Raw genomic sequence first — 27,673 nt, forward strand, 5'->3', positions numbered from 1 at the left:
CTATCATTGAATTGTTTATCAGGTAGCAGCACAAGGAAAGGGAGAAGTGGTGAAGGAAAAAAGAAGAAAGAGAGAAGAAAAGGATAAAGAGGTGTTTCTCCATGGATACAACCCAGCCAATATATTCGAATATATTGGAGTAATATACATATTCTTCTTAACATAATGTAGCACTTGTTTTCTGCATAAAAGGGTAAATTATGAGGTTATGTGCCAATAGATGGAGCTCAAGGACGGTTTTCTTCACAAGTAGGTCTTATGGAACCGGAGAAAGATACGGTGCATTGCAGATGGCTTCCTCTATGCAGCTTTTTACATAGCACTTACCGGTGGTGGTTCATAGAAGATTGGTGTTTATCCTTTAACTCTGTTCTGAAAACCTATTATAAACAGTAGATTATTTTCTGCCTTCCATTTCCTTGCCTGTATGTATGTAAGCCTATGTGATTTTGTCAACCTTTAGACATAATTTCTTGCACAGATTTTTTTTAAGAAATTGCAGACTCATCATAGAAAAGACTACAGCTTTGTAACTTTGTAAGGCAAAAAGCTGTTCTACTGGCAATACTTGTAACTGTATTTCTGAACTATTTTCTTTCCTTTTTAGACATATCACAGTGCGCTGCTCTGAGTTGCCAGTATCGCTGTCATTCTTCTCCATCAGGAGGGATGTGTTATTGCCCTGCAGGATATACAATAAGTAGCAATGACAGTCGTACTTGTATTGGTAAGTGAAGTACCGTGCTTGCAGGTATCTAGTACCTTCTCACAGCTCATTAGGAAAGTTTGGATTCCAGGAAGGCAGGTAAGTTCCAAATGGGTGGATACAGTGGCAAATAGACACTTGGATGTCTGTTTTATTATCAAATTTTTTTACAGGTCTTTTAGTGGTTAGATGGGGAGGGTTTGTTTCTGCTCCAGGGATGTGTGGTGGTGTATGCCTGGAAAAAGTTAATGATTTTGAAGTGTTTGGTATTTTTTGAAAGTGGCTGTATATGAAGATATTAGAACATTGTACTTTAAAATGAAAAGGGTGCTTTGTATTTGCTCTATGGAATGGCTTTATCTCCTGTAACATTTCAGTATATACATTATTTAAATGAAAATGAATAATATTTGCAAGAATGTAAAGGTAAGTGTGGTATTTTGGTGTTGCATTTCTATTCTGCAGCTGGTGTAACTTGGAAGCACAAACCCTTGGTACTACAAATTGTTTATCTTAGTAACTGGAAATAGAGTAACTTCAGAATCACGAAGTTTAGCACTGCCTAATAAAAGAAACTGGGTAAATATCTGTTATGGGTTTTCAACCCAAGCTATGGTGTTTGTGCTATTAAAAGTATTCCAGGTGCTCAATCTCTAATGATATTTCTGTATTTTTGAGAATACTGGGTGGCCTAGGGTTATATGAGCTGCAATGATGGGATGGTTGTTCTTAATAGAGAGGAGGAATCAATGCACTGATTCCAGGCACAAAATTTACTCCATTTTTTCACTCTTCTGTGGGAAATACATGAAGGACACCTTTGCAAACGTGATGCAGTCCATGGTGCAATCTTCTGTTGTTCTTTGACTGTTCTGTAAACCTAGATATCTGATTCTGGCATGTAAATCTGAGTCAATGTATTTTGATTTGCCAGGTCTAGGCATATATTTATAGTGGGAGCAAGACTTGTCATGGGGGAGTGGCTCACTTTCAGTACTGTATAATTCCAGGTCTTAGTTTAATTCAATGTTAGTGGTTTAAGGTCAAAAGAGTGAAACTATAGTGTTACCAAAGTGTATTAGTTATTAAAGCCATAACCTTTTTGATTTGTCTTCTATTTGTTTGCTTCTGGCTCACTGTATACTGAAGGTTTTTAACACATATGGAAGCTGGAAAGCTACCGAGAAAAATGTACTATCTAGGAAATATTTAATTTTCAGTTATGTGTTAATAAATGTTTTAAATCAGAAGTTCCAGTAGAAGGAACATATGAGAACTCATTTTCTCCTTTTTTTGGCTTAACAGTAGAATTGCCAGGTTCCAGCAATGTAATGTCCTGATTCTACTCAAGTTTTCAAGTGAAGGAGGTCAGGTTTTAATGTCAAAACCATGCGTTAAGTAATGTCAGAAATCTCCTGGGATTTAAATAACCACAGATAGGAGATAAGATGAAACACCAGTGTTCCGATCTGATGGGGTTTTTTTTTAGAAAATCAGAATTTTAAAAATCCTTGTTTTTAAAAGATGACTAGTTAAATATTTCACAATTTTAGAAGTAAAGGATTCTGCAGCAACCCTGGAAATTGCTTGTAGAGCACATCTGTGAGAGCTTGCTGGGTCATCTTAGCTGCAGACTCTACCTGCATGGTATTTTGCATGCCAAAGTGAAGTTCTTTGTACTTTTTGCTGGCTGGTTCTGGTGCACAGCCAGCTGTTAATTGGAAATCAGACACCTGTTAGCATGGTACCAAGTTGGAGCTAATAAACACTGACTTTTTTAGCAGGACTTATTTGCTTGAGTTAGTGCTTGAACACTAACATAAAGGTAGGGCTCTCCTTCAGAGTGGGCTTAAATCCAGCAGAATGTGTGTGTGCGCAGTGTGCAGCTCTATTGCAGGAAGAATTCTGCATAGACATATCATGTATTGTGGGAAGCAGACAATGCCATCCCTTCCAATGAATTTTCCTCCTCTCCTGACAGGTGTGGGTTTTTGGTTTTTTGATATATGGAGGGAGGAAGGGGGCAGGGGAGAGGGGGGACATGGCACGGCACAGGACAGCGTGGGTAGGTCTCTGGGCAGCAAACATGTTCTCCAGAAACAGAAAATTGAAACATTTGTGGAAAATCATACAAAACCTCTTTTCCCACGCCACAGTTTTGCGAACAGATATAAAGCAGGCAGAGAGGACAAACTTTCAGCTTCACAAATGTAATGATATCCCTTTTATACACAGCATTGTTTATAAATAAGCCTTATTCGCTTGACAGATTTTGATGACTGCAAAATGTGGGGTGTCTGTGACCAGCTGTGTGAAGATCGTGTGGGACATCACCAGTGCCACTGTGTGGAAGGTTATTTCCTAGAGCATCATCGGCATTGTCGGGCCAACACTTCAGGTTAGCGTCCAGCAGTGCAAGTGTCCTGCTGTGGTTCGACTAATAGATAGAACTAGGTAAAATGGGGCAGTTTGCATGGCTATGCCATACAACTGTGTCTGCTTTTAACTTAACTCTGGCCTTAAGGACTCAGGGTCAGGACAGCATCCAGAACATCAGCAAATATCAAGAGACTGCATCTGAAGTTGGTGGAGCTGACTGCCTCATCAGGGCTGCTTCTCCTTAAAACATTGTCTTCTGGGCTGTAGCGCTTTCTCAGCATTCTTGAATTCCACAGAGTTGGGAGGTTGTTGCCAGAGCCCTCCTTAATAGACCAAGTTGTGCTCCTGTGGGAGGCAGTTTCCTGACCCGCTGTCTGTGAAACTCCGTGGGAAACCTCCAAAATAAACCTTACTTTTTCTAGAAGGACTGTTGTCATGCAAGAAGATGATTTTGCTGAATGGTGAGCTCAAACACTTGCCTGGGAGAGAAACCGTGCTCCTGGCTTCTAGTGTCCCAGAGCCTGAACTGTGCAAGAATGCTTTTGCCTCACACAGAGTGGGGTTCCCCATCAACAGCAGGCAGCTGCTCCTGGTTGTTCACCTCCTGCTCCATTCTGAAAGCAGGCCCTGGGAAGCCCTTCTTTGTGGAGATGTAATAGCCTAACAGGCTTTTGTGTGAGGCAGGTGTTCCTGCCTGCAGGAACTCAATGGGAATGGGAGTCCCTGCTTGGCATAGCTGATTAGCAGTCTTGCTTCTTAGAAAAGCGTGAACTGCCCAGTTCCCTCCCCCTTTCCTTCTTTCTTCAGCCACGTCTGCAGAGCAGTCATCATCTCGCAATTTTCTAAGTATGCCCTCAAAAAATAGGGAATTTTTTGAGCTAATGAAATATGCTTGACTGTATTAAGACATGCATATGCCAGCACCGGGAAGGATTGTTCTTCTTCCAGAAAAATTCTGGATCTTTCACAAGACATTTTTCATTCAAATTAGCATGACTTTTGGGCCAGTGAGTTGTTTGTAAAATGTTGATTCTCTATCTTGTTAATGGGGAAATTTCATACCTGCTTTAAATCAGTTTCCCTGGATTCATTTTTGCTTTAATTGGGGAGGGTTTTATGAGTAGGGTGAATAGGTTTTGGACTTAAATGTACTCTTGTCAGACTTACACCAAGCCTTTCAACAGGCACGTACTTTCAAAGTGAGCTTTCCTTCAAAGATTTGCTGGAATTTCTCTTCTATTGTAAGATACAGCAAAGATTTTCTGATGAGATGAGAGAATGAAGAAGGTGGATAGGATAGAGCAGTACATAAAAAGATAAGAAACGTGGCCTGCCTGCTAGAATCAAAGGAATATCTGAATCCCATGGGGCAGAAAAATCTTAAGAAAGTTTGTACTTTGATTAAGGGAGTGAAAGCAAGGAAATAGAAGAGTAGAAACAGTCTTTTGGAGTTTAGATGCACAGGGGGTTTGTAAAAGTTTGACCCGGTAGGGCTTTAAATATGTATTCCTGCCTGGTTTGCTCCAAGTTTGGAAACCAAAGGCAAATCAAAGCAAGCTAGTACTCACAGAGGAATATTTATACAGATTGTAGGCTGAGCATCTATTTAAACCTTGGTGACCAGTGTGTATGAACCAGTATGTATATATTTCAATGACCCTTTGCAGAATAGCTTGCCTGCAGAGTAGTCATATATTTGTCGCCCCTGCTTTCAGCTGGCGTTGCATCAATTATTTTTTCCAATGGCCGTGATTTACTGATTGGAGATCTTCATGGCAGAAGTTTTCGTACTTTGGTGCAGTCGCAGAATCGTGGGGTTGCAGTTGGAGTGGACTTTCACTTTTACCTGCACAGAATCTTTTGGACTGATACAGTGCAAGATAAGGTGGGTAGAAATTTCAAAAAGAATATATTTTTGTGTATGTGGAGGTAGAGAACTGCATGAGGGAGAATGTGTTGATAGGCCTTCATTTTTGGGAGCAGAAGCTGGCTGTATTTTTGTTTTCTAACAAAAAAGCTCCTTGAAATGTTTTATGTTAATCACCGCGTTTTTCAAGCTATACTATTACATGTGACATATTAAACAAAGAATCCTATTATATGGGAATGTCTTGAGCAACTTTTAATTTTACTCGAGATTGAGTCCAAAAAACTAATTAAGAGAAATAGTAGACATTCTTTCAAAACTGAACAAATTTTTCTTGGTAATTTTTTGAAACACGATCATTTAAAATGTAAAAGCTGTGTGGCTTCCAAGATGATAAAAATCAGATTTCTTCATATACTTCGAATGGCACTGTAATTGAGCTTGAATAACAAATATTGACAGTATTTTGTGTAATGAGCCAATATTTTGTTACACTTGTTTTTTTTTTTTTTAAGAAGAAATATTTTAGCTTTGAGATACAGTAAAACAGAGTAGTTTTAAAAAACAGTCCGGAGACCTTTGTGAAAGTTGGACTTCACCCTTGTTCTTTTTCTCTGTGCGTAACTTACTGAAACAAAAAAAGTCCTAGGTCAAGCTGAAGCTTCACAATCTTCATCACCATGTTGATTTTCATGCAGAGTGAAGGAGAATCCATGGCCTGTCTCCTGCTGACACTACATATCGATCAATTTGGTGTCACCATTGTTATTCTGAACCTGCACATAAGCTGTAAACTATAGTCTCGACTACAGTACCACGTTGGCTCTGTTGAAAGCACACTGTATGGCAACCAAGTAGGACAGGATTTGTATGCACAATTTCCGACTTGTTCACAATTTTAGCATTTTTATTTTCCCTGTAGTGCGTTCCCATTCCTGCAATTTCATTGACAATGGCCAAATTAAGTTAGGGTCAAATCTGAACTTTCGTGAGACTGGTGATTTATGCTATCTCTGTAAAAGGTATAAACAAAAGATAACATGTGTTCTTTCACTGCACACCCCAGATGGCCAGGGCTGTCTTTTTTATCTGCCCCAATATAGTTAAATCCTAATTAATTAATTAGGATTAATTAATCCAATTAAGTCCTAGCTAGAACACACAGATGAAAACAATGACATTAAGGATTTTCTTATATGATGCATATTTCCACCTGATGTCTTAAAATAAATGTATTATTAGGGGATTTGGTTTGGTTGTAATTTTTTTTTTTTATGATTAAGATGTAAACTAAAGCAGAAAAATTGTGGGTTGTGTTCTGTGACATCTTTATCTCATTTAGTGTACTGTCTGACAACCTAATGCCCATAAGCTCTTCCATCAACAAGGTTTCCAAAGAACAGAACAGACAGTTAACTGGTTTGCTTGATTATTGTCCCCTGGAGCAGAAGAATATTTAAAATGATACAACTATTTCATCTTTTATTTTTCTTGTATATATTCACTTGTGGTAATCTGTGTTTTCATTTAAATACATTCCAAACGTCATGCTGTTGTTCCAAAAAAGGGATAATGATTCCTAGCTTTTATCATATTACCCAGCGCTATAACACGATTACTGTGTATATAAAATCACTGTGTTTATGCTTTTTTTCTTCATGTAGCTCTGAGCTTGCTTGTAAGATAATAACACTATTTCTTCTTGAGCATGATGCTGTTAAAATTAGCCTTAAATAAAGGAGACCAGAAGCAATTCTGAGCCTTCTCCTTCCTGTCAGGATGGAGAGCTTTCTCTTTCTTTCTTCACTTTGCAATTTCCCCTTAGTGGTTAGTGCAGTAAGAGCTCCCCCTCTTGTTTCTGGTCACTGCTGAGAGCTTTGCTAAAGCATGTTCATTTGTTTTCAAGTAATGAAAATACTGGGTTTTGCTAGATTCCAGGAAAGATGCACTTTCCTCATTTGTGTTGAGGGTTTTTTTTATTATTATTATTTATTTTAATCCAGCAATTTGTCATGTTTGCTAAAGCACAAGGCTGTTTAAGTCTGTTACCTTATGTTTTTTGAAAAAAATGCTAGTTGAAGGCAAGCTTCCTGTAGTTTTTGCATTGCTTTCTAAAGTTTTGCAAAAACCCTAAGCTAAGGAATAGCTTAGTGGGTAACTTGGTTGAATCTAGTGGCCAATTGTGGATCTGTGCCCAATGTGGTGATAAAGGACAAGTGCCACATGTCTTGTGATTGGTAAAACATCAGGGGAGCACTGACAATATTTGTATTGTTTTCAGGTTTTTTCTATTAATATTGATGGCTCTGATTTGCAAGAAGTTTTAAATGTTTCAGTTGACACACCTGAAAATCTAGCAGTGGATTGGGTTAACAATAAACTATACGTGGTCGAGACCAGCGTGAACAGAATAGATATGGTTAACTTGGATGGAACAAACCGTGTGACTCTTATTGCTGAAAATCTTGGAAATCCTAGAGGAATAGCACTTGATCCAACTGTTGGGTAAGTGATACGTGTCAGGTAATGATATAAGATGTCAGAAATACCTTTATTCCCACGCAAAAAGAGGAGAACTAAGAAATAGCTAGGCTCGTTATTTTAGAATCAGGTATAAAATGTTTTAAACACATTCTATCCTAACCTATTCTAGACCTTAAATTATTTTGGGAGGGCTGTGCACTGCTTTTATTCCCACTGTGCGGAGTCTGTTTTATGGCTAGAGTTGCATGTGCATCAGCAGCTCTGAAAACGAGGGAACTGTGGAATTGCCCTGCAGATGAGTAGAAGTTATCCAGAAAGATTTCTGTTGCAATACCATCCACAGACCTCCTACTGTCTGAAATAAAGTGGTGGAGTGAAGCCAGAGAAGTTGGTGTCTCCCAACTCAACAGGCTTCAAAAATGTACGTGAGCAATGAAAACTTGGATCCTCAGAGAACGGGAAGGGGAATTTCATGCAACTTGTAGTGCTGGATGCTGCTTTCACGGTGCACCAATTTGTCACTGGTCTATTTCTGGCAGTACGCTTAAGTCTGTATTTTACTAAGGAAACTCAGTCTTTCTGAGGTCTTTTGCGTGAAAGCATGTTGCTTTCTAGATTTATTCTATAAAAGAAAATTCAAATTACTTCTTGGGCAGGAGGTATAAAGTGTATTTTCGTAGTATGCTGGCTGAGAATCAAACTGTCCTGAAAGGATACTGGTTTTAAATTCCATGTAGAATGTTTTTTTTGGTAAAATCTCAAGGAAGCATGGGACTTTTTTGTTTTTTTTCTTCTTTACAGTTATTTGTTTTTCTCAGACTGGGATAGTCTGTCTGGTGACCCTAAAGTGGAAAGGGCCTTCATGGATGGCACAAACCGTCAGGATTTGATAAAAACAAAATTAGGATGGCCTGCTGGAATAACTCTGGATATTGTATCAAAGAGACTTTACTGGGTTGACAGCCGGTTTGATTACATTGAGACCGTGACGTATGATGGGCTTCAAAGGTAGGAGAAATATTATTCTGTGGAGGTTACAGTTACACTGATTATTTTGTATCTAGTTCAAAGAGAGATTTGTCTAAGAAAATGAGATAGACAATGGATGAAAATTACTACCTAATACATGTGATGCACCTTGATATCTATGTTGTTATCCTACTTCTAGACAATCCTTAATTCCTCCATCATTCTTTGTCCTTCATTTACCTTGAATACCTATTGCACTTCTTTTATACTGTATTTTTTTGTAGTCCACCACTACAATACACATTGTTATAGCATTTGCTTTTTATTATTTTTGAACTCTATATGTTGTCTTTCATCATCATATCTTTGCATCTTTTTAATGAATGAATTTATTTGAAATATTCCACTCCAAAGCCTCCACTCTGTGTAATGGGTATTAAGTGCTCTTCTTACATTTTATAAATCTTTGCTGTGAGAAATTAAGTCATCGCTCACCCTATTGTGATGCTGGGGAAACTGTATCACAGCAGGCAAGAAAGGAGTCCTTGAATTTTTATGGGACCGTGTCTTATAGTGTAGCGTTTGGTATAGCGTTTAGAAGGCTGCTTATCTCTGCATCTGTGATTAGTCTCTGTAAAAAAAAAAATTAAAAATTATCCTCTCTAGTGTACCTCCTACATAGTCACTTGAAAAACAGTCCTCTGCTCATTTGACAGGTCTATTGTTCAATGTATTTTTTCACTTACAAATCTATAAAAATAATGCTGGTATCTTTGCTCCTTTATCAGAGTTTAGTAAAACAAGAACATGTTTTGGGTTTTGGAGATAAAAACTTATCATTCACAGCAGCTCCAAAAATCTTCTAGATGTGGTGCAAGTGGGCAAGAGGTGTATTCTGCAAAGACTGTTAAAATACAGTTTGCTGTCCACTTGTATCACATCTTGCACGTCTACAGCATGAACCTAAATGACTCAGGAAGCTGTTAGAGCTGTAGAATTAATCTGATTTTGTAGACCTGCCTTCATGACTTCATGAAAATAATAATGTACTGTTATTGTTATGTATTGCATGAGGACTTAAAAGTCTCTCTTCATCTCCTAATATTTATCCAGAAAAATATTATCACAATATCCTGCATAGAAGGGATATGGTTTATTAGCATTTGGTTTTCTTTGGTTTTGCATGGGTGATTACTTCAAGCCAGGGAAAGCTGGGGTGTGGTGTGGGGGGTTTTTTGTTTGTTTTTCTTTTTCTTTTTTTTTTTTTCTTACTGCATACATAGGATTTTATTTTTAGACAGTGATGTTCCAGCCATAAATTTTTACATTCAGGGTTTCTTGAACATTTCGAATTGCTTACAAATGTCTTTGATTTCCTCTGTTTGGCCTCTTTCTCTAACTTTCTCTCAGTAATCATAAAACTTTTCCTACATTTCTGAGTCATCATCTTTACTCACTGTGTTACTTGGAAATTGCTAGTACTTTTGATTGCTCTGCTTTCACTGCTGTATCTTTTATGTTTTTGTACCCTGTATGTTTAGTTTCATCTCTTCAGTTCATTTGGTCTTTTCAGTTGTACTTTGGCAGCCTCTATGTAAAAGCGAAACCCAGTAGAATGAATTAATAATCCTGTATCCATTCCTCTGTTAATAAAGTTATTCTCTAGATAATATTTTGTAAATAATTTTAAAACTATCTTTATAACAGGAGAACAATAGCTCATGGAGGCTCAGTCATTCCTCATCCATATGGAATCACTTTATTTGAACACAATGTTTATTTTACTGATTGGACCAAAATGGCAGTGGTGAAAGCTAACAAATTTTCAGAATCTAACCCTCAAGTGATCTACCAGTCTTCTCTGAGACCTTACGGAGTCACAGTTTACCATGCTGCCAGGCAGCCATTTGGTAAGACAGTAAGTAGATTATTAAGGGAGTTTTAGGAACTATCTTACCAAAAGTCGGTAAAAATTATGACACTGTTGTTTTGCTGTAAAGAACTAATAATTACGATACATAAATTTGTACTGTAAAACCGGACTGGCTTTTATCCCACAATTGTTTCATCCAGTTCCTGTAGCACATTTAAGGGGGGGGGAGCTTATTAAATGTATTGATATTTGGGAGAGTCAAATTTGTGCTTATGAACAGTGTTGGTGTTTGGGACATTTTTTCTTCAACACTGCAATGAGGGTGCAGTTGGAAAAGGCTACTACGAGTGTGAATGAATTCTGTGAGCTATAATTCTGCAGTAGATCTATATGCAGAAAACGTATAGCCTAGATTATGGCCTCAATGCTGTGTGCTGAGTATCTCTGTACAGAGCTGAATACCTTGAATGCTGGTTAGCTCTGATGTGATTTTGGTGCATTCCGGTATAGAACCGATGGCGTATGTTTTCCATGTGATGTAATTTCCACAGTGTCCACATGATTTATTGTGGATGTTGAAAAAAAAAATAATCCTGAAAAATCAAGGTAATGATGCCATTAGGTTGATAGAGGAATTTATAATCCTATCTGTATTATTTTCCAGTAAGAAATCCTTGTGGAAGTAATAATGGGGGATGTGAACAAATCTGTGTTCTCAGTCACAAAACAGATAATGATGGACTAGGTTATCGCTGTAGATGTATACTGGGCTTTGATCTACATGTAGATGGACGACATTGTGTTGGTAAGAAAATGCCTTATGATTGTTGGAAATAGCACTATTCCATTAGCTCAGGAGTTATTACTAGAACATCCTTTCTCTCTTCAATATCTTTGCGGGTTCAACGTGCCAAGGACTTCATGTTTTTCTATCATGACTCTTGTTGACAGCTTTAAATGTAATCATGTCTGCTGATGTTCATTTCAAGCCACAACAACTTAGACTCACCACATTTTATAAACATTTTAAGAGAGTTACATACAGAATATGTGTAGACAGCTGTATGGTTAAACTCTTAATTCTGAAATCAAGCATGGATGCTTGCTAATATGCAGATTTTGTGTTATTTTGAATGTGTAAGCCTGCTTTCCTGTGCAGTAATGTGCAGATTATCATAGAATCATAGAATACCAGTTGGAAGGGACCTCAAGGATCATCTGGTCCAACCTTTAAGGTTGGTCTTCTCCCTTTAAACAGATAGAGCAAGAATAAGAGATTCTGTTTTGGAGCTGTGAGCTTTCACGAGCAATCTACTGCTTCCAGTTTGAGTGCAGACTTGTCACTGATGGGAGTTTTACCATGTGTATGTATTGGGAAATCAAGCCAGATATGTTGTCTATAGTTTTATTATTTGACCATGGATTTATGTGGCTAGTTGAGACAAGATCTGACTTTGAGCATGGGATCTGATGAAATGCATCCCAGAGTCCTGAGGGAATTGACTGCTGTAGTTGCCAAGCCACTCTCCATGATATTTGAAAAGTCATGGCAGTCAGGTGAAGTCCCTGGTGACTGGAAGAAGGGAAACACTACACCCATTTTTAAAAAGGATAGAAAGGAGGACCCCGGGAACTACCACCCTGTCAGCCTCACCTCTGTGCCTGGGAAGGTCATGGACCAGATCCTCCTGGAATCTGTGCTAAGGCACATGGAGGACATGGAGGTGATTCAAGACAGACAGCATGGCTCACCAGGGGCAGGTCCTGCCTGACCAACCTAGTGGCTTTCTACAATGGAGCGACTACATCAGTGAACAGGGGAAGCACAATGGATATCATCTATCTGGACTTCTCTAAGGCCTTTGACAAGGTCCCCCACAACATCCTTCTCTCTAAGTTGGGGAGATATGGATTTGATGGGTGGACTGTTCAGTGGCTTGTCACATCCAGAGGGTAGTGGTCAATGGCTTAATGTCCAGATGGAGAGGGGTGACAAGTGGTGTCCCTCAGGGATCCATACTGGGACCGGTGCAGTTCAACATCTTCATCAACGACATAGACAGTGGGATCAAGTGCACCCTCAGCAAGTTTGCTGATGACACCAAGCTGAGTGGTGCAGTTGATGTGCCAGAGGAACAGGATGTCATCCAGAGGGATCTGGATGAGCTAGAGAGGTGGGCCTGAGCAAACCTTATGAAGTTCAACAAGGCCAAGTGCAAGGTCCTACACTTGGGTCGGGACAATCCTCATTATTAGTACAGGCTGGGGGATGATGTGATAGAGCGCAGCCCTGTGGAAAAGGACTTGGGGGTACTGGTGGATAAAAAGCTGGACATGAGCCAACAATGCGCACTTGCAGCCCAGAAGGCCAATCGCATCCTGGGCTGCATCAAAAGAACCGTGGCCAGCAGATCCAGAGAGGTGATTCTCCCCCTCTATTCTGCTCTCGTGAGACCCCACCTGGAGTACTGTGTCCAGCTCTGGAGCCCCCAGCACGAGAAGGACATGGACCTGCTGGAGCGGGTCCACAGGAGGGCCCTGAAGATGATCAGAGGGCTGGAGCACCTCTCCTATGAAGACAGGCTGAGGGAGTTGTGGTTGTTCAGCCTGGAGAAGAGAAGGCTCCGGGGAGATCTTATAGCAGCCTTCCAGTACCTGAAGGGGGCCTACAAGAAAGCTGTGGAGGGGCTGTTTGCAAGGGCATGTAGCGATAGGCCGAGGGGCAATGGTTTTAAACTAGAGCAGGGTAGGTTTAGATCAGACATTAGGATGAAGTTCTTTACAACGAGGGTGGTGAAACACTGGCACAGGTTGCCCAGAGAGGTGGTGGAGGCCCCATCCCTGGAGACATTCAAGGCCAGGCTTGATGAGGCTCTGAGCAACCTGAGCTCATTGAAGATGTCCCTGCTTACTGCAGGGGGGTTGTACTAGATCGCCTTTAAAGGTTCCCTTCCAACCCAACGCATTCTATGATTCTACATGGTGGCTCCACAAAGCCTGTGAGTTGGTTTGTTTTTTTTTTTAATAGCTGATTGAAAGAGGGGAGCGCAGAAGGTGATTTCTGCTTCCATAGGGATAATGTTTTCTGTAAAAGTGTATTAGGACCAGAGTAACAATTCAAGAGTAATACCTGACTACATAACCTAATGTTCTGGGTTAGGTTTTATTTTTCTTCTTCAGTTTTTAGGTCTGTGTATATTTAAATTCCTATTTTCTCATTCTTCCTTTTTCTATTGCCAGCTATTAGTATTGCCAGAGGAAAATAAAGCTTTACAGTTAATTAAGGCTCAATTGTCTCACCTTGTGAATAAGTAAAGACTGTGTCTGGTCTTTTCTTCTGCAGCTGTGCAGCAGTTCCTGCTGTTTTCATCGCAGCTGGCAGTGCGGGGGATCCCATTCAATCTCTCCACCCAGGAAGATGTGATCATACCTGTAACAGGGAGCCCTTCATACTTTGTTGGAATTGACTTCTTTGCTCAGGATGACACCATTTTTTTTTCAGACACAAGTAAAGACATGATCTATAAACAGAAAACCGATGGTTCAGGTGAGGGTTATTCCTAGGAATTGTAGAGTAATTGTGGTAAGGATAGTAGAATATGTATTTCTAAAAAGAAGCACAAAAAGTCACATTGTGAGATGTACAGATGAATCTCGGTGTCACCCCAGTAATCTGGAAAATGTTTGTGGAAAATGTTTGTTCAACTCCTATTAAGCTCCTGTTCTTTGACAAACTTGCTGAATGTGTTTGGGAATGAATGATTTATAGCACTTCTCAGAACTAGTATTTGTCATCACCAGTCTGTTTGTGCAGACTAGTATGGTTTTCAGTAGTATGAAACTGAGTTTCTCTTTTTAATTTCCCTCTCTGGAGAGCAGGATACTTATTATGATACTGTAATACAAAAGAAAGAACATTATGGTTGTGAGATTTTTGGAAGTCCTGTTTGTGGTAGTGTGAAGAATGTTTCTCTCCAATTTATAATAATGATCTAATATGTATTGTCAGCAGGTAGCTTTCTGAGCTGGCATGCTGCCTTGGGTCAGAGTAATGGTAGAATGCAGCTGACCAGTACTATGCAAAGAGTAGCTAAGCTCTGGCTGTTGAGCAAGACACCCTTAACTGCACTGACCTTGCTGACCTTCATTCATAAAACTCCTCTCAATGTAAACTTAGTGACAGATTTTTCTCTCGTCTTTGGCTAGTCTGTATTTCTCCTCTTTCAGGTTTGTGCTCCTGAACATTACCTCCTTCGCCTGGAGTAAAGGGCACCCCCCTCCCCTTGGTTATTGGTCTTTATATTAAGTAGCACAGAGGCAGCATTTTTAGCAAGCAAAACTACTAGTTTTGTGAACAGAATACTGCATTCCTGTTGTTTCCTCTATTCTTAAACATTTACAATCATTACGTGCGTTATAAATTCTAGGAAGAGAAATCCTGACAGCTAATAGAGTGGAAAGTGTTGAAGACTTGGCCTTTGACTGGATCTCAAAGAATCTGTACTGGACAGACCCTCGATACAGGAGCATCAGTGTGATGAGGCTGGCAGATAAATCTAGGAGAGCAATTGTTCAGAATTTGAACAATCCTCGATCAATAGTCGTTCATCCTGTTGTTGGGTAAATTTAGCTTTGATTCTCACTTGAAACTATGCGAACAAATTTATGGTCTATGCAGAATTGGTGAAGTTAGATTCACATCTCATTCTGGATTTCTGTTTGGATTTCTGTTCTTTTATGAAATGCTATGTGTTTTCAGTTTTATGGTCTTTTATTTTGTTTGCTTTATTCTGGCCTAGGTTTCAGCACCCAGAGAGGGCAAGGTGATAGCGATTCCACATGAAAGAAGTACTCAAAAGAATTCTCTTTAAAAGCATCAGGTTTTTTTTCTTTTAGTCCTGTGTGTTGATAAACAGGCAAAAAAACTTTGTTTCTTTCTGTTACTCGGATTAGAAAGCTGTTTCTCTTAGTTGAAAGATAAAGTTTTCTAAATTATTTTTAATATACTTTCAGTTCCCGGAATGCTAACCTTGGTTCCTCTATTTTTTCTATCTGAATTTCTTTATTTGAAACATATTAGATACTACTGGATATATTTGATACAGACCTTACAATATGTGATTCTGTGTACGTAAAATGAAGCCCTGCTTTTCCTTGATGGAAATGCTTAACTTCAAATTCGATGCTCTGTGTTATTTGGCTGTGACAAAACAGTGTTTCTTCACAGCATAGTTCATCTTCCTACTGCCGTACTACTGAATTTCTTAACTCCTGGATATTGAATTTTCATGTTTAGTAACCACATGTACTATTTTGGAAGTAATCTCGGAAGAATAGTGTTGAACTTGGATCCTTGAGTGTCTCAACCTTTTCTGTTTGCTGCTTTGTAAAGTTATTTAACACTAGCTTCAACTCTTTGTGGGCATAAGTCAAAAGGATCAAGAGAAAATTCTTTGTAATATTCATGGTTACTTGTAAGTATTACCAGGAAGACGGATTTTTTCTTGATTCCTCCTCCCTGTCAATACTTAAATGAAGTCCTTAACAATTTTAGCAAAGTTACAGATATTTTATGTCTAAAGGGACAACCACTTCCAAAGATTTTGGAAGCTGTTTTACACAAGATAAATATTAATTGTTGATACCACTACCATTTGAGGAGAGGCTCAACATAAAATTGTATTTCTTTTAAAGGTATTTGAAGGTCTGGTAAAAGAATAATGTTAATGCTGTCCAAATGTTTGCTCTGTTTAATTACGTTGTATCATTGGGTTTATGTGTTTTCTGACGTGTGTCCTTTCAGATATATATTCTGGACAGATTGGTTCCGTCCTGCAAAAATCATGAGGGCCTGGAGTGATGGATCCCATGCCTTGCCAATTGTGAATACAACGCTAGGCTGGCCTAATGGCCTAGCCATTGACTGGAGGTAAGGACAACACAGAAGACAGAGAAACTTTTTAAGCACGCGTGTTTCTTCCTTTAAACTGTTAGGGATTAAAAATAAAGGAATTGTGTTGGATTGCGTGCACTGGCACTTTTGTATTGAAGGCCTTATTTTTCAATTCATTAAAAAGCCTGTCAAAGGTAAGATTTTCTCAGAATCTCTCCCCACATGCCCCAATATCCTCTTGTCAGATTTAAGATTATTATTTGAGAAAATGTTAGTGCTTCCTAATGGACATAATGTCATTTGAAGATACATAACATTTTCATTATTTCTAGTTCTCTAAGGCTGTACTGGGTGGATGCCTTTTTTGATAAAATTGAGCACAGCACCTTTGACGGGCTGGATAGACGGACTCTTGAACGTATTACTCAGATGACTCACCCATTTGGCCTTACTATTTTTGGAGGTAAGTCTGTCATTGAACAATATTATCTATTATTATCACAGACTTTTTTTTCATATGATGATCCGTGAATATGTGAGAGAAAATAACGTGGCCTTTGTAATACTGCTTTTCCTACTGCTTTCCAAAGCACTGTTGAAAGTTTCTATAAAAATATATACGTTTAGTACTTCTTGCTCAGTTTTAGGACTGGTTTTATGTATATTTGTGTTTAAATAATTCAAGGCAGATCAGGTAACTCTTTTAGTGCAACGAGGCAGATATGCTGTACTAATTATAGCTTCCAAGGTGGACTACTCATGTTGGACAGGCAAGGTAAGTCACCTCCCTAGAGATGATCAGCAATTTCAGGATTTTATTTATTGTATGTAGAGTTTATGACTGGATTTAAGTCGTGTGTGAAGAAAGATATCAGCATCTGACCCCTTTCGATTTTGTGTAAAAACATGTTCAAAAATATTTTAGAATTTTCTGGAAAGTTGTCTTAATGACTGACTTCTAAAATTGACGTGGAATTTGAAATGTCAGTTGAGTCTGTTATATCTCAATTTAAGTGAAATCTGAGAGGGCTTGTTTTTCTAAGTTATGTCTGCCTATGACTGAAGGACTGACCTTGACTGAATTAATGATAAAAGTCCTTTTGTCTTTTTCATGAAACAGTTATGAAAAATTATTAAATTTACATGAAAAGCCTTGTAGTTTTTTCTCATGACGCTTGATCTTTTATGCCATATTGCTTTGTAATTATTATATGTTAAATGTCTTTCAAAACAGGTTATGCCTATTTCACTGATTGGAGACTTGGTGGAATAGTTCGAGTGAGGAAGTCTGATGGAGGAGAAATGACTATTATAAGGAGGGGCATTAGTAACATTATGCATGTTAAAGCATACGATGCTCATTCCCAAATAGGTGAGCTCTTTTGTTGTACAAATGAAAGACATGAAATAGGGAATAAGAGACACAATATCAGGACAGCAGGTTTTCACTCTCAATTTTAGAAATGGCTTTACTGAATTGTAACTTACATGCAGGGAGGCAGCACAGGACTTGCAATTACACGTATATTTCATTGTTTTGTGACTCTGTGCAGTTTTCCTCCACCACTTCTGTTACTTTGTTTAATAACCTTGTAAAATGAAATTAGGAGTCCGTTGTATTTTGTGTAATTGTATCACCAGTTACAACCTTGCATTTCTCTTTTCTGGTAGAAGTTTTAGTTGAACTGAACTATTTATTTGGAGGAATTGTGTCAACATTTATTAATCAAACTACTACTCTTAAAGGAATTACTGAGCATAAGTCTCTAATTTTTTTCTTCTTTTCACTGCTGAATTCTATGCGATTCTATGGTATAAAACAAGGATTTGGTATTGCAGTTAATCTAGTAAAACACTCAATGAACTTATCAAACATGATCAAACCCTGTGCTGAGGCTCACCATCTATTTGGTGTCCAAAGATTGCATCAAGTCTCCCAGCCTTGCTCAGACAAATGTCCTCATTTGTGGTAGTATACTTGTTTCCAGACAGTTGCTGAAAACTGGCAAAAAGTTAGATGAAATTTAGTAGTTTGTTCTTGGCTTCCATAAACATTTGTGTCAATGAAGAGTATATGGAATGTGGACTTATGACTACTACTGTTATTACTGTCAGTGAACTCGACCCTGTTTTGCAGTGCATGCAAAACCAGGATTTGCTACAGCATCTTTTTTTTTGGTAAAACATTCTTTTACAGTTACTATGCACTTTTAATAGTTCCCAAGCTGCTACCAGTATTGTATACATTTATCTTCTCTATCACTTTTTAAGGCTCTAACTACTGTAATAGCGGAACAAATCCCAATGGAGACTGCAGCCATTTCTGTTTCCCAGTACCAAATTTTCAGAGAGTTTGTGGTTGTCCTTATGGCATGAAGCTGGCTGCAAATCAGCTGACATGTGTTGAAGATCCATCTAATGAGCCACCCACTTTGCAGTGTGGCTCCTACTCATTTTCCTGTGGTAATGGAAGATGTGTTCCTCAACACTATCAGTGTGATGGTGTTGATGATTGCCATGATAACAGTGATGAACATAACTGTGGTTCTTTAAGTAAGTAATCTATGTCATTTACAGTTAGTATTTGTTGTTTGCAGTTCAGGGAGTTTGATGGGTCAGTCTGATTTTGTTGGAATAAACCCCAATTTTTTAGGGTTGCATCTGTGGGTAAATCCTGAAATTTACCTGGGAGATTAGTTACTTTGGAAATTATTTGGATAACTCATGGGAATATGGGACTCAACACTGGCCACCTAAAGAAAGCACAAAAATATTCATATCTCACTAGTTCTCACAATTCACTTTACAGAGTAACAAAAATGTGTCTTCTAAAGAAAAAAGTTATTCTTATTTTTTTTGTAAATTTTGAAAGATATTGGAATATCACTTGCTTGTCTTATTTTGATGCATGGGGACAGGCAAACCATCTTAATAAAGATGAAGACATTTAAAAAATAACACCATAAGAAAAATAAAAAAATCCATATGCATGTCTAACTGTCCTCTAAGATTAGAGCAGCACATTTTATTTCATTTAACATCTGAATAGAATTTTTTTTTTCATTATCTTTGGCACTTCTGAACTGTTTGTTACATCTGGATTTTTACAGTGAAGTGGATTAAAAGTACATTGTTTTGTTTCCTGGTGTTACTGTAGAGTGTCTTACACAAAACATTTTGTGTAATTGAGAGAACACTGGGATAATTATAGTTGATAAAGTATTGAAGTGTTCTTGTCTTTTATGACATATTTGGTGCTTCTTTCTTCAGACTTAATTTTTCTTTTAAATCACAAACAAGAAAAGAGGACATATTAATAAAATGTGCTCCTTAACGCATAGGACTAACTAGTATGACTTAGGTATAAACTATATTTCTTATTTGTGGGTTATTTTAGTATAACTAGAATGTCTTTTGGGGAAAAGGAAAGTAAAAAGCAAATGGCTATTTGAAGAAGTTATTTTTCTTGTTCTTTAGATTGTTTTAAGTGCTTAACAATTTAGTTTTTTGTTAATTCTTGCAGTCTAAAAAAGCCTTGTAAGTATCCTGATCAGTTCTGCAGCATATTGGCATGACAGGCATTTTTCATTTTAAGCAATGTGCATTTTAGAATTTGATGCGTGTTTTAGACGTTCTGTACATATACTAAATGTACTGAATACTCTGTCAGTGAAAGCAAGTTTTGGACATCTGTCTAAAAGTGTCCTCCTGTTTTGTTTTTTATTTAGACAATACTTGTGCTTCATCAGCTTTTACCTGTGCCAGTGGACAGTGTATTCCAGGCCGCTGGCGTTGTGATAAACATAATGACTGTTTTGATGGCAGTGATGAATTGCATTGTCCTACACAAGGACCCACTTCATGCCCTGTAGCCCTGTTCACCTGTGATAATAGAAGATGTATTCCTAGGATCTGGCTGTGTGATACTGATAATGACTGTGGTGATGGGTCAGATGAGAAAAACTGCAGTGAGTATCACAATTGTCTGTATGTCTGCATAGATATGTCTGTTGGTGTAAGGATGATAAATGAAATTAGGAAGAAAGAACTAATATCTACATTAGACTAATGTTTTGCAGTCCATAAGATGTGGAAAACTCATCTAATTTGAACTACCAGAGACAGATAGAATGCAGAAAAATAATTAAGAAAAAATATAAAGGGGCAGCTGTTATAATCATGGTACATAAAGTCATCCACTGCAATTTACAGCAAAAAGCCGCTAAAGCTTAGGTGTTCTAAGCACTTATTTCATGAGTGATCTCAGTAATGACTAATGGTGTAGTCACATAATCGAGTCTGAAAGTTTTTACCAGAAGACAGTAGTTTTTCCATATACTTTCTTTAGCGTTATTTACCACTGAGTGGAATCTTCTGTTTGTTTTGTGAGTCCCAGCCAACATTTGAATAAACAATTACCCGATACAAATGTATTAATGCGTGTAATTTATACGATTACTAGTTGCTGCGTTAGATGCTGCAAGCTGCTGGTAGTGTTTTTCTTCTGTTCCAGTATTATGCTGTTTTCAGAAAAGAGAAGAGAAACATATCTGCATTTATTGTCATTCTTAATAGCTTTCACAGGTACTTGCGAACCCAGGCAATTTCAGTGTCCGGACCATCGCTGTATTGACCCATTCTATGTCTGCGATGGAGACAAAGACTGTATAGATGGTGCTGATGAGCGTGACTGCAGTAAGTGTAGCTTCGTTTGAATGCCTCTTTATTGTTTCCTCACTCTTGACCCCTGAGGGGTCTTTGGTGATCTCATATTACCAGCTCCAAGATAGCAGAATGCATAATAAACCTATCCATAAATTAACCCTGTTTGTGATGCTTGTTCTAGCATTTTTGTAAGCCCTTTGATCTTTAGGCTGGTTGCAGAGGGATGAAATCTGTTTCCTCTGTTTTCTGTAGATTCCAAGGTCACTGCATTTTCTGTATCCCAGGGAAATCTTGGCCTTCAGTGGAACTTGGACTCCTGATATCATATCTGACTTGGGCACCTGTAGAAAAATTGGGTGCAGTCCAGCTCTGTAAAATAAATAAATAACATCAGTGTTTTTAAATTTTGTAGTATATAACTGCAGTGCCACAGAGTTTAAATGTCTAAGTGGAGACCAGTGTATCAGCACCTACTACCAGTGTGATGGTGTATTTGACTGTAATGATCACTCAGATGAGACTGATTGCCGTAAGTACATTGATGCTGAAAGAAAGACTTCAGTTATTAGATGATGCTTCTGAAAATTTCCTTATCTGCTATGTCAACTAATTGGCACTACTGTCCTTAAGACCTCAAAATTTTTTTTAGGGAAATTTGTCTATAAATTGTTTTTTTCTGGGCAGAAATTTCAAATGCAGTAGGTTCCATCTCAGGAGCAGATTTTTCTGGCAAAGAGTAGGCTTTGCATTTCTTTTGGCCCTAACATTTTGTTTTATTTGGCACCTTAGTCTCAGGGTTTAAAAGTAAAATGAAGAAGTCTGTTCATCTAGAAAACTGAAAACCTTGTACCCATGAGAGTTAGATTGAAACTTTTCCTTAAGTGATTTTGTACATTTAAGTTAGTTAAAATGTTGCAACGCCGGGCGGTGCAATCTAGTTTCAGCAAGTAATTTCATATTGCTTTGTGCACGTACATAGATATCAATATGTGCTTGCTCAAAATATAACAACAGTTGAATTGCCTTGTTCACCATATTATAAAGTAGGAGTTAAATTGGCCGGATTTTGAAGCGCCATGTAGATTGACTGACTGTGATTCTGCGGCGTGATCTAAAAGCAACACAGTTTGTAATAGTGTTGTAACTACTTATGCAAGAGATGAACTGAACATGGTGATTTTGCTTCTCTGTGTAAAATTGAAACAGCTTCTGAACTGTTGAATGTCACTGTTTTAGCTACAAGACCACCAGGGATGTGCCACCAGAATGAATTCCAATGTCAATCAGATGGCAATTGTGTTCCTGCTACCTGGGAATGTGATGGCCATCTTGACTGTGCAGATGGCTCAGATGAACATCATAGGTGTCCTGCCAGGACCTGTCCTCCGTCTCTTTTCCGCTGTGATAATGGCAACTGTGTCTATCGAGCATGGATCTGTGATGGTGATAATGACTGCAGGGATATGAGCGATGAGAGAGATTGTCCTACTCAACCCTTCCGGTGCCCCAGCTGGCAGTGGCAATGTCCAGGTCACAGTATCTGTGTGAATCTGAGCAAAGTATGTGATAATTCTGCCGATTGTCCTAATGGAGCTGATGAATCCCCCCTGTGCAGTAAGTTACTGCTCAAGCATCTACTATAGCCTACTATGTGCTAAAGCTTCAGAAAGTAATGGAATATTCAGCGTGCTGTGTTTAGTGCAGCAGCATTTCTAGCAGAATTTGTAAGCATGCTGAAAATAGAGCTCAAATTACTGAATAGAACTTGCTTGCAGTGAAAGGAGACGATGATGTTGACTGGTGAATTCATTAGCTATATGCAATCTTGTGCTCTCAATTCAAATGTGACTTCCACTGAATCCAATATAGGTTTTTATATAGCAATATGGGAACAAGCTTTGTGTTCCTGAACGCATTCACGAAAGCATGGTATGCTTTAAGTTCGGATGAAATGTGATTCAGTCCTTAATATTTTCTTTTACATTTCTAACTTCAAAAATCATCAAAAAAATCTAAAAGCTCACATGTAGTCAGAATTTGTATTTATGCTGATTATGAATTGATTTAAGCATAACCTTTTTTCTTTCTTTCCTTCTTTCCTCCTTCTTCTCTTTAATCAATGCACTTTCTCAGATGAACCCCAGCCAGGTATGATTATAAACGATTTTAAATGATTGCTTATTAATACAATTTTAGGTTTGGAACGGTACAGTAAATTTTTGTATATTTAGAGCTAGTTTTGAAAAATGTGTTGTAAATGGTTTGACAGCCTTCTGTTTAGCATTCATTTAATGGGATTCAGTAGTACATACGATGTTGTTACCCTCCTTTACGTGCATTGGGTGTGGTATATTTTGCATAAGGGCCTCAGCCCAGTCTTACATTGCATAACTGGTGATTGTGGAATCATGTTTTAGTAGGAATCTTACGCTAGTAATGCACTTGCAAAGTAATAAATTTAGCATAAGCTTTTGTTAACTATTTGCTTATTTCCTTCCCCAATCCCATTTCAGATCAGGAGAGCTGCTCTGACAATAATGCCGGCTGCACTCATGAATGTATTCAAGGACCCTTTGGAGCTCAGTGTACCTGTCCTGTTGGATACCAGCTTGCAAATGACTCCAAGACTTGTGAAGATATTAATGAATGTGACCCTCCAGGCTTTTGTTCTCAGCATTGTTACAATGAGAGAGGGTCTTTTAGGTGTTACTGTGATGAAGGATACCTTCTGGAAACCAATGGGAAGACTTGTAAAGCAGCAGGTGAGGAACATTGATGTCAACCTAAAGAACAACAACAGTGTCTGGTATGTCCAGCTTTGCCATTTTCATATTGTTCTCTTTTAAAAGAGCTGATGTAAACAGGCAAAGTTGTTCATGGCAGATGACCTTGAGTATTAAAACTGCAAGCTGAGGGGTTAATTGGACACTATTATTTCCTTGAAATAATATATTTAAATTAACACTGTAATTTTTAACCCTGGAATGGTCAAAAATAATATTCTGGAGAAAAGCAATGCCAGGCACCCGTAAGCCGTAGGTTAATATTTGCTCTTTATAAAGTTCAATCCTTACAGAATGTTTAAATCCCAGCCTTTCACAGGATTTACCTAGTGCCTATGCCATACTTTGCTCATTTCTAAAGAGCAAACAACACTGACACAGCCCAGCTGTCGGTTGTTCTCTATCTCTTATGTGATACATTGACAGTACAGAGGGGCCATATACCCAGTGGAATTTGTCACCACGTTTCCTGACTTAAGAGATGTATTAAGGTTGTGGAAGATTCTTGCAATTTACCTGGCCCTTACTTCTCATAGTTTGCTGTCTTTATGGTTGCTACTCTCCAGTTGTTTTCCAGCAGTTTATCAGTGTAAACTGCTGCACGGTTATCTAACCTCAGCAGCCTATGGCTTTCCTGTAATCTGTTTATTCTCCTCCCTGGTCCCCATGCAGGCTAAAGGGGGATAAAAGAGCAGGCTGACTCAAAAAGAGGATGAATCGGACTGAGTAGAGTAACTGGTGGTCTAAAGAACTTTGGGATTTGAATCAGGACTGGGAGCTGAGAGTGGCTTATGGAGGAATGAGGGTTGGATGTCTGCAGCAAACTGATTGGACAATGGGGAAGAGGACCCAAGGTCCAGATATGAGACTGGAAGGGGAGTCTAGTAGAAAGAGTAAGTGATGGAGAAAGGGTGGAGAAAACCCAAGGTAGATCCAAAAGTCAGGATGGACAAACTGCATATGTTAAAATATCTTGGCCTGAGAACTGATTTGAATTTGTCCTTTCAATATGTGTATCTAGATACAATAACTTTGATGTTATAAAGCCATATCAAATTACTCCGTGTTTCTTTTCCTTGCAGAATTACTGTTGAATAGCTTATTGGTTTATTTTAATTTCTTTTCCTTTGGCAGAGTCTGGGAATCTTCTTTTGCTGGTGGCAAGTCGTAACCAAATTGTTGTGGACAACATCACTTCTCAGTCACACAGTATTTATTCTCTGATTCGGGATGGGAGGAATATTGTGGCTATTGATTTTGATTCAATCACAGATCGTATCTTTTGGTCTGATACAACACAAGATAAAATTTGGAGTGCTTATCAAAATGGGACTGACCGAAAAATAGTAAGTTTCGCTGAGTTATTCTCATCTTTTCATTGTGGAGAGAAAATGAAGACAGTGTATCTCCAATTAACAAAGGGGAAGAGGGGAATCCCGACATAGTGAGAAGAGAGATAACATAGACAAATTGAAACAACTTCGTAGATACTAAGTCAACATCTCATGTAGTTTTTTGAAAAAGAAAATTGAATGCTTTTGAGAAGCCCTTTTTAAACATCAGGCTGTAAGTTGATTTTCCTATTAGTAAATGCTAACTTCTTCAATAGACCCACTGAAGTTAGTAGGAGTGTTTGGGTATACACTTTGTCAGTGCTTTGAATATGTACATTCAGCATAAAAGACATAGAAAATGTTGGAGATTTGGTTCCCCATATTTCCATATCTATAGAAATGGAAAGGGTAAAAATTTAATATCAACTAGTTTGTTCTCTCTCTCTCTCCTTTTTTTTTTTAATTTTTGTTATTAAACAGGTGTTTGACAGTGGTGTCACCGTGACTGAAAGTATAGCGGTAGATTGGGTAGGTCGCAATCTTTACTGGACAGACTTTGTTCTGGAAACAATTGAAGTCTCTAAAATGGATGGGAGCCACAGGACTGTGCTGATTAGTGAAAATATAACAAACCCAAGGGGACTAGTGTTAGATCCCAGAATTGAGTAAGATTTTTTTTTTATGTTTTGTTTTGAAAAGATGCATATTTTATGATGTAACACTATTCAAATCCGAGATATGTCTAAATTTTATTGTAATTTTAAGTGACCAGTTGATTTAATATTTAAAGTCATACGGTAATTATGTATGTTCTGTTGCTCTGTTTCACTGTAACAAGATGGTTTTTTCCCTGTAAAATGGATCTTCCTACATTTGTTTCCTAGTTAAGAACTATTAATTCAAAATTCTGATGTACCATTATCAGTTGGTGATATACCACAAACTTACACGTAATATAATGTGATATGCCTACCTGGCAAAGAACAGGTTCCTTCATAGCCCCAAATCTAAAATGATTATCTATACCATATTAATCTTATCACAAAAGCACCTTCCCATTTCAGACAGCAAGTGGCATAGAGTAAATGGAATGTTATGATTTGGACTGTTCAGGTACAAACTTCTACTGTTCTTTAGCTCTTCAGTGTCTTGAACTCAGTTTACTGCCAGCCATGTGGGGCTCTTCAGTTGTAGAGTTAACATTATCAGTGCATGCCTGTAAAAGTACAAACCTATATGAAATTATTATTTAGCAGCTGGAGAATCAGATTATAATCAATGTTGAAAACCAGCGATATCAGTAGCTTCTGTATGCTGCTATTATAGACAAATGAAAACAGCAGTAGAATTACTGAAAGAATTTTTACAACAGAAATTATGGTAATACCTTAAGTAAGCATATTGCTGAAATGAATAATTTCAGTATCATTGTGTAGGACTTTTCTTACAAAGGTTGTTTCTGGTTTTTGGCTAATGATTCTGTATAATGTTTCTCAATAGGCAGCTAGGTTTTTTTCAGATTGGTAATGACAAGTTACTTTTTTTCAGTGCTCATGTAATGTTCTGGACTGATTGGGGCCAAAATCCTCGAATTGAAAAAGCCAGCATGGATGGCAAAATGCGAACGGTGATTATTAACAATAAAATCTACTGGCCCAATGGACTCTCCATTGATTACCCAAATAAACTTCTCTATTTTGCTGATGCTTATCTTGATTATATCGATTTCTGTGATTACAATGGAAACAACAGACGACAGGTGGTTGCAAGCGATCTGGTAAGACATTAATAAGAAACCATTGTTTTCCCATGTCCTTGCTGATATGCTTAAAAACATATTTGCACTGTCATAGACTTGGATGTATTTTTCTTCAAAATACTTGGGTGAAACAGGTATGAAGTATTTTAGCTGCTTGCTACAGCTGGAAAAATAAGAATTGCATCTCCTATTCACAGTCTCTCAGGGGATCTTCAGCAGAACCTGGAGTTGAGTGTAGACTTAGTGCTTTAGATCGTTCTTATTTTCTCTGTCTGTATGCATGAAGTCTGAAAGTGACATCTGACACTGCTGCTACTAGCTGGTGCACTTGCTGTAGGCAAATACAATACAAAAAACTGGAACAAATTTCCCCAGTCACCTTCTGTGAGTGATGATTGCTACTATTCTTGACAGCAGTGAAAGGTTTTCTGCTGCCAGGACTTGCTGTGTGCAGGGCACTTCATGAAGACCATCCTTCTTTCAAGCTATCTCCCAATGAAGTGCTCCTGGCAGCTTGTAGCACTGTCCCTGTACCAGCACAATAGTTCAGATGTTCAATTGGTACACATAAGCTGGTATAAATAACTACATGTATGTTTTCAAGAATTGAACCTTGGGGCTTTTATTTTTGGCTGGAGACGCAGTTCTTGAAGAGTAGGAGCTGGTGCAATCTTTCTTGTCCGGCTCCTAGTTTTCTGAAATCTAGATAAACTACTTTCTTTGACCTTCTGGTAAATTATAGGGGAGCTTATCAGAGATGCAAGGTTATGACAGGTCCATAACTCTCACTAGACATTTCCTCTTGTACCCTTGAAAATCTGCAATTGAGTCTCTATCTGTTGGCAGAACTGTGTTCTGCCTACAGTTACACTGCTTTGTTAATTCTCCATGCAGTACATCTCACAGGATCTATTTAGCATTTTCTTTTTAATAAAGTTTATATTTCCCCCACAATTTATGT

General features: G+C 38.2%; 1 protein-coding gene across 1 annotated transcript in view; it reads left to right on the top strand.

The window, feature by feature from the left end:
* The window catches only part of LRP2 (LDL receptor related protein 2), a 129,026-nt gene that overhangs the window by 34,099 nt on the left and 67,254 nt on the right, over positions 1-27,673 (top strand). The window contains exons 9-29 of the mRNA XM_074595490.1: positions 608-727; positions 2,976-3,104; positions 4,801-4,970; positions 7,234-7,457; positions 8,238-8,444; positions 10,113-10,315; positions 10,943-11,083; positions 13,622-13,825; positions 14,706-14,898; positions 16,082-16,207; positions 16,504-16,634; positions 17,406-17,543; positions 18,443-18,724; positions 19,900-20,139; positions 20,747-20,866; positions 21,249-21,365; positions 22,073-22,450; positions 23,350-23,598; positions 24,754-24,965; positions 25,434-25,618; positions 26,502-26,730. Of these exons, the coding sequence (XP_074451591.1) occupies positions 608-727; positions 2,976-3,104; positions 4,801-4,970; positions 7,234-7,457; positions 8,238-8,444; positions 10,113-10,315; positions 10,943-11,083; positions 13,622-13,825; positions 14,706-14,898; positions 16,082-16,207; positions 16,504-16,634; positions 17,406-17,543; positions 18,443-18,724; positions 19,900-20,139; positions 20,747-20,866; positions 21,249-21,365; positions 22,073-22,450; positions 23,350-23,598; positions 24,754-24,965; positions 25,434-25,618; positions 26,502-26,730 (3,998 nt within the window). The remainder of the gene's footprint in view (positions 1-607; positions 728-2,975; positions 3,105-4,800; positions 4,971-7,233; positions 7,458-8,237; positions 8,445-10,112; positions 10,316-10,942; positions 11,084-13,621; positions 13,826-14,705; positions 14,899-16,081; positions 16,208-16,503; positions 16,635-17,405; positions 17,544-18,442; positions 18,725-19,899; positions 20,140-20,746; positions 20,867-21,248; positions 21,366-22,072; positions 22,451-23,349; positions 23,599-24,753; positions 24,966-25,433; positions 25,619-26,501; positions 26,731-27,673) is intronic.

The sequence above is a fragment of the Larus michahellis genome, chromosome 7 (assembly GCF_964199755.1).
Source record: "Larus michahellis chromosome 7, bLarMic1.1, whole genome shotgun sequence".
NCBI lineage: Eukaryota > Metazoa > Chordata > Aves > Charadriiformes > Laridae > Larus > Larus michahellis.